General features: G+C 41.9%; 1 protein-coding gene across 1 annotated transcript; it reads right to left on the bottom strand.

Moving 5' to 3' along the window:
• Nucleotides 1-185: 185 nt before the first annotated feature.
• FABP7 (fatty acid binding protein 7) lies at nucleotides 186-3,523 on the bottom strand. Its single transcript, XM_084513329.1, has 4 exons — nucleotides 3,345-3,523; nucleotides 2,754-2,926; nucleotides 2,034-2,135; nucleotides 186-553 (listed from the first exon to the last, which is right to left on the bottom strand). The coding sequence occupies exons 1-4, from the start codon at nucleotides 3,415-3,417 to the stop codon at nucleotides 503-505; spliced, it is 399 nt and encodes a 132-aa protein (XP_084369455.1). The 5' UTR covers nucleotides 3,418-3,523; the 3' UTR covers nucleotides 186-502.
• Nucleotides 3,524-7,525: the final 4,002 nt, after the last annotated feature.

The following is a 7,525-nucleotide window of genomic DNA, read 5'->3' as shown; positions in this document are numbered from 1 at the left end:
AGCAGAGAAGCTACCTCTTCTGAATGAAGGCAGTTTTTCATTTCCCATGTACCCCACATCCCATACAGTCAATGCCCCAGGGTTTTGTACACCACATGCTTTTCTACTGCTTAACTGAGAAAAAGGAACTTTTACAACTCCCTCTAAAACACTGGAATATTATCCCATAAAATGCAAAAGGAGCACAGGTTTAAAAAACATTTTAATTTCTGTTGAATCTCCATTCCAAAACAATTCAAATATGTTCCATTTACTGTAAAAAAGAAAGGCAAGTGTTTCAGAGTTTTAATGCAAAGTTTAACCTGTTGCACTATACAGCACACGTTTGCCAGTTCGATGGCATAAAGTTTTTTTTAAAAAAAAAAAAAAAAAAAAACACCCCCCCCCTCCAAAAAAAATCTTTATTAATCCTTCATACCAGAAATGTGCATTTAAGCTACTTTCAGTTATGGATGGTACATTAATCCATCCAGAAGTAACATCTGGACAGGGGTCAGGTAAACTACGCTTTCTCATAGTGGCGAACAGCAACCACATCACCAAAGGTCAGAGTCTGCAAGTCCAAGGAAAAGACAGTGATGTTAGACACTAGACATTTTCTGGAGTAACTTAAAGCATATTAAGAAGTCCATAACTGGACAAACAAGGTTGTTTCACATTACTCAATATATAGAAAAAAACACTTATTTTACTTTATTGATATTTTAAGTAAGCAAGAGGAAAAAATTCAAAAAGTTATGATTCCCTTATTAATGTAACTTCATCCTTGCTACTCTCAAACCTAAGAAAGGCATAATACACTTACAATACAACTTGAGACTAGAAAGGACTGTTTAATTCTTCTGATTTTGTGAATGTAATTTCTTAAATTTATCATTTATCGTTTATCAGATTTAACACATTTTGCCAAAGTTAATCAAAATATGCAGTGTAAAATCTGACCCCCCCCATTTTTGTATTCTATACTATTCCGCATAGGTATATACTTAAGGAGAATCTCATACTAAAATAAATGCATTCTATGCACTTACGTGGCTAGAACTGACAAATATTCCAATTACTGCAGTTGTTTAAAACACTGAGTGCAGTTTGTGAGCTTCGGATGTATTTTGCTAATTGGAATATAGCAGCTCACTGCATTTAAATTCCAAAGGAAGTGCTTTTTTCTGTATGTGTGTTGCTGTTTCCAAAAACGAAATGTATTTTTCCTTGAATCACTGTCACATTGTGCTGCACTGACTATAAACTTTAAAAAGTTCATCATTTGTAAGTCTCCATCCACACAGATACTCTTTGAACTATTCAGAAAATAAAGCTGTTTCTCTCTAACAGTCAAATCACATAGGTTAATTGAAATAGCTGAAGAGGTTTTATTTCGAAAGCTACTCTATGCCAAAAATAAGCATGAGTATTGTCAGTCTGGACCTGTTCCTGAAAAGTCAGGAAGATAATGGGAATTTAAAACAAGAACGATTTTTCTCCAGACTATTGCAGTTTTAATCATTTTTAACAAGATAGGAAGAATAAGCCCTTAAATGAAATATGAAAATACTATCACCTCCAGCAATACTCAAGTTTTATTTTACTATGGAAATACTTAAATACTTGTTCTGTGCAATCAAATATCATTTGCACGTGCACATATAAAACATTTTTAAAGAAATCTACATTATCACTAACAACAAATCATTGCCTATATAATAATCAAGAACTTCATATATTTTGCAAATTACCATAACTATTTACTTATTTATTTTTGCTTGCGCGTTTACATAAAGTCTAGAGAGAAAGGATACACTTGGCATATGCACAGGTTGGCCTGCCTAAAACCACTAGCAATTCTTGAATTGTCAGTAAAACTAGATGCAAAACAGAAAAAAAAAAAAAAAAAAAACATTTGAAAAATCTCTCCTAGCTTTCCCCACCAATTAGTTTAGGCTTTGTGTGCAAGTTAACATTTACCCACAAAGTTGACAAGTTTGAGATAATGATATTAGTGGTGTACGTGAATGTTCAGTGATTTTTATACTTACCATTACCATTTTGCCATCCTTTATTTCTCTAACAAAGTTTGTTTCTTTGCCATCCCACTTCTGTACGTGAACTAGCTTGTCTCCATCCAGGGTCACAACAGACTGTGAGATATCAAAAAATACAGACACTCATTTATTTGGGGGTACTTAAGATTCAACTCATGTTAAGCATGCACTTTTCTATTGAATTCTCTCTAGATCCACATGCATCTACTGAAAAGAAAAAGTAGTCCCTGCCATTTTAAAGCCAAGCACATGAATCATCCTCGTTTTAAGGGTGAACTCCATACAATTAGCATTTGTATCAAAGAAAGGAAAAAGTTTCCTTTGAGTTCCAGTCTCGAAGGAAACATCCTTTCAGATGTGCTTTGGGTAACTGCTTTGTTAAGCCTTCAATGACACAGGCAGAAGGCATTCCCTCATTTCAACCAGAAAAAGTTGCACCAGATGATCTTTTATCAAACGAAAAGAAAAAATGGGCAACCAACAGAATTCCTCAACACTGGAAGGTAGAAAGGGGGCTGAAGACATAATATGCCGATTCAGACAAGACACAGTGCAAGTAGAGAAGATGCAATCTTGTCGTTTTCTCCTGTCCTACACAGTGCTACAGCTAGCAGTAGCAGAGGTTACTTTTTTTTTCTCCTTTGACTCTACCCTGCAAAGGATACAACCTCAGGGGTAGGAAGGGAGGAGGAAAAAAAAAAAAAGTTCACTTACTTTGCAGTTTCTATCATCTGGGGTAGTCTCATCAAATTCCTCTCCAAGTTTAAAGCTGATTTCTGTGTTTTTGAAAGTGCTCTGAGTCCTGATCACTACTTTGTCCCCCTCGCTGCTGATAATCACAGTGGGCTTAGTCACATTCCCCACCTGCCGTGTAGCAAACCCCACTCCTAAACCCCCAAGGAAAAAACAAAGATCCATCAGACATCCGTCATCCTAAAACATCCTTCCCGCCACACGCCGAGGCACACAGACCTCCTCCCCTGCCCCACAGCTGCAGGTTACCGGTGACAAATGCCACTTTTTGGCCCCGATCCCGCCGCAGGACCGCGGCCGCCCCGCCACCCGTCCCCACATGGCCGCAGCCCCGGGCCTGCCGCTGCCCCCGCTCGGTGCCACGAGGAGCCGCCGCTCGGGGGCACGGCGAGCGCCAGCACCCCGCGGCCCCCGGCAGCGCTCGCCCTGACTTCGTGCCCACCCGGCCACCTCCTGCAGCTGGGGGAGCCGGGCATGGGCACGGGCACGGGGCTCTCCCACATTTCGGGCTTCCCACGGCGCCCCAGACCCGGCTCTGCCGGCCCTACCTACCCAGCGCCTTCATGTACTCGTCGAAGTTGTGGCTGTCCACCAGCTTCCACGTCGCGCAGAAAGCCTCGACCATGGCGGCCCGCTGCGGGTGCTGGTGCTGGGGGTGCCAAGGGAGCGCCGTGCCGCCCGCGCCGCCCCGTATATAAAGCCGGCGCCCGGCGGGGGGCCGGCAGGCGGGGATGGCGGCGGTCCGCCCCCGCGGGCAGGCCGGGGGCCGCGGCCCGGAGCTTCCCCGCCCCGCCGGGGCAGGCCCCGGGTGGGAACGGGCGAGGGCAGCTGGGTGCTGGGGAGGGGAAGGGGAGCGCTGGGTGCCTAGGGTTGGGGCAGGCGGTGCCCACCCGGGGGTCCTGTGCGGGTGGAAGGGCAGAGGGATGCACTTGGCAGGCCCGCTCGCCTCAGTACCCACCGTCCACACAGCACCCACCGTCCGCGCTGTACGCCCACTGCCAAAAAAGAAGCGGGTGCCAAACATGAAGGACTCAGCTTGAATAAAAATGCACTACCACAGGAACACCTTCATGGGAAGCTTTCCTTTCAGGCCTTTCCAGCCCCGCTCATACAGTGCTGGCCAACTGCAGATTCCTTTCCCCGCCATCTTTCACACAGAATCACAGAATTTCTAGGTTGGAAGAGACCTCAAGATCATCGAGTCCAACCTCTGACCTAACACTAACAGTCCCCACTAAACCATATCCCTAAGCTGCTGTTCATCCCGATGCTGCTTCAGCAAATTGGTATTTGCTATTGTTGCATGGAAACAGTGTCTTGCCTCCCAAACTGACACCATCTGGAAGCTAAGAATGAGGAAAGAAATAAAACTGATTAAAACCATTACATCTATTAAGATCTATTTTTTTTTTCCTTTTCCTGTGAGTATTTCCCTCCTAGTTCTTTGAAATTCCTTTAAAGCAGTGGGTCTCATCTCCTGAGAGTTTTTCAGAAATCAGCCTGGCGCTGTGGTTCAAGCGATGGTGTGAGCTTTTCCTGACCTATGGCTGGGATAGGTTCCAGAGTCATGAATCTAGCTCTTAGCTCTTACAGCAGTAATCAGGGGTTAAGTGAAAGCGATTTCCTGTGCTTTAGGAATAAAACCTCAGCAATTGTCTACCTGGTCCAGCCACACTACATATAAATATTTGTGAATATTTTCCTAATATTTTGAAAGTAGCTTTGGACTGTCATTTGCATTTCTTTCAGGCTCTTGTGGTATGGCACTGTCTTTGGGTATAGGGTAATCGATGTCACTTTTTGACTTGGCCTCAGAAAGAATTAACCCCTCTCTGAATTAACCCCAGGGATATAATCGTAATTCCTTTTACCACACAACATATTTTTGTTAGTTTTGATAACCTAACTAACGATATGAACTAGTGCATCTATTCCTCTTCACCCTTCCATCTACTTACTCTGAAGTACAGACAGAGGCATAGTGTTGATAGTTATGCATCCCCTCTTGCAGTCCTCAGTTTATGTCCAACTTTCTCTTCTGACTTGTATTTCTGAGACTTTTCAACTCACGTTCAGAAACACAGGGAGAGTAACAGCATCACTTGAAATTACAGACCACCAACTGTTGCTTGTAAGGCTGAAAGGACAGAAGTCCCTTTTTTGGTCTAAGTTGAAAAATGCTGTCTCCCAAGTATGCACAGAATATCATTACCAGTGCATCTCACGTTCATGTTCACTAACCTAATGACTGTAGTCAGTCAAGCCCTCTATAACCCCAGTGTAATCAGTAAACATTGCTCCCAAAGGCCATCCGGGGTGACTGTGGGACAGCTCTAACCTTCAGCCTTTGAATAAAGGACACAAAAAATGCTTTTTGCTACCTTTCCCCTCTGGCATAGTCCTGTTTCACAGGCCCCCAGGCATTCAGAGAATGAGGGGCACAGACTCAGGTCAACCCCATTCAACCCTTAAAAAAATAAAAATAAAAATAAAAATAAAAACACTTGTTCAGAAAAAAAAAAAAAAAAATTGACACCAGGCTCATGTGATGGAAAAGTTTGACCAACAGGTTGTCTTAGGTGGATTCCTCATAATCAATGTTGGGAGCTGCTGAGAATCTTATCAGTGTGGCCAGTCACTAGAGGCTTAGCAGTCTGGTTATGGAAAAGTAGTAAAATTAGTGCAGGTAGTGTTTGCAGTCAGGTTCATCTACCTTTCTGCCATGTCCTCCTGTGGGTCTAACACAGAAGGGCTACAGCAACTCAATTAAACCTATCCTTTCACCATCTTTGTAGTACGATAGCCATTATTACTCTGTAGAGTTTGATCAAGAGTTAAGGTGATATTATATTACAAGACTTTCAGATAATTTAGTGATGACTGCATTATTCAAACATTTCTGTGTGTAGATCAACAGACCCAGCAGCTGGAGAACATCTTTGCATGGATCCATGTATGCGAAAAAAAAATAGCAGTGACACAACTCCTAACTCTCCTGATATGAAAGCAAGTGTTGGCACTCAAAGACTTTAGGTATTAAATCCCACTGAAAGCCAACATGATTCAGGGTCCTAACTCACTCAGGCATTTGGGGAATCTCATAGAAGGGGCTACTTTTGATTTAAGCACATTGAAAAGTATGTGTAGCAGGAAGCAGAAGAGATTTCCTAGAGAGCAGACCAGGGTATACTCAACACATTTTAACCTTGTTTGAAGCCCTGCTGTGACTCTGTTCAGCTCTGGTCTCAGCGTCAGTAGCTGCTGTGTCAGATGGATGACGTTGCTTCAGGGCTGAGAATGATTTGATTTGTGGAAAAATCTAATGTCAAACAGGGCAGTAGAATGTCCTTAAGGAAAATTATCTCACGCATCCTCTAGCTGATTTGCTGATCCCAGTAATAAAAATAAACAATAGTGCTTTGTGGTGAGTCAGAAAATTACTAGGTTTACTGATGTGCAGATCCTTAGATATCCCAGTTTAAATAAAAGAGATAAAGCCTGATGAAGATGCCTAAATATGCAGCTGCACAAGTAGTCATAGAATGGTCCTAGGTATAAAGAAGCTGTAAGGATGTAAGAACCCAGTTTTGTGCTATGTAAATGCCACTGGAAGGGCTTTGTTGGAACAGCAGACCATACGATAGACAAGGTGGCAGCAGGGAAGAATGTTTATACCACGTGCCTTCTAAGAGCAAGGCGTACCTTAGGCAAAATGTAAGGTACATGTTAGCAGGCTTCCTAATAGCGTGAACATTCAATTAAAATAATGCCAGGACAGGCTAACATCAGAGCACAAGTTATGTTAAGATCTGTTTCTGGTGTCTCTGGCTAATTGGTGAACACCAATCCTATTTGGGATTTAGCCATTTATTACAGAGTGGTCTATGATTGTGGATTTCATTTTGATAGACTCTCTCTGAGGATACAAATCGATGCAACATGAGATTAGGAAAGACCTGGAAAGTAAATACCTGCTAATACCTCATTATGAACTATTAAGACATTTATTCACGCTAATTTAAGCTGATAGGACAGCTGGTATACAATGGTTGAAAGAGTGAGGCAAATATTACTAAATATCTCTAGGGTCTTCACTGCTTTTTAAGGGTATCTTGGGGCTTGTCATCTGATATCTATATCTGATCTGCCATCTATATCTGCCATTCAGAGGACTCTGAAGACTGAGCCTCGTCTCAAAAAAAAAAAAAAAAAAAAAAAGATGGTGCTAAAACTGGCTCCCAGTTCTATCTATTGAGATTAAGTTACTTTAACTTAGTACCATTAAGCCTTTGGTTCTTTTAATATTTGCCTTTGCTTTCTTTTGCATTTAAACATAGAAAAGCTATTTTTAAAAACCTCAAAAGGTTTAACAGAAATGTTAGTGTCACTTACAACAGCCGCCTAGTTATTGTGAAATCAATACTAGAAAACAGCTTTCCAGACACAAACTTCAGCATGGCTAAATGCGAGGTCATACACAAGAGGAAGAAAGAAAAGCAATCTTATAAATAAGTAACTAACTATTTCAGGGGCAATAATGACTCTGAAAGAAACTCAGAAGGCATGTAAAATGAACACACTGAAATAATTAACACATATAATCAGAAGAATAGCACAAACATTTAAGCAGATTAGATGACTTGCATTTGACTAGATGCAACTTATTCTGGAAGACTCGTGTAGATTTGGTGTTCAGAGCAGACCAATCAGAATACTAGTGGAGCAGAAACACA

The sequence above is a fragment of the Aythya ferina genome (genome assembly GCF_964211825.1).
Source record: "Aythya ferina genome assembly, chromosome: 3".
NCBI lineage: Eukaryota > Metazoa > Chordata > Aves > Anseriformes > Anatidae > Aythya > Aythya ferina.
The sequence above is the reverse complement of the archived record's forward strand: the minus strand, read 5'-3'. Positions and strand labels throughout refer to the sequence as shown.

Coding starts and splice junctions, on each gene's coding strand:
- FABP7 (XM_084513329.1), bottom strand. CDS start 3,417: ATGGTCGAGGCTTTCTGCGCGACGTGGAAGCTGGTGGACAGCCACAAC. Junction 2,136..2,753: donor CAGATGATAGAAACTGCAAA/GTAAGTGAACTT, acceptor GATATCTCACAG/TCTGTTGTGACCCTGGATGG. Junction 554..2,033: donor AGGATGGCAAAATGGTAATG/GTAAGTATAAAA, acceptor TTGGACTTGCAG/ACTCTGACCTTTGGTGATGT.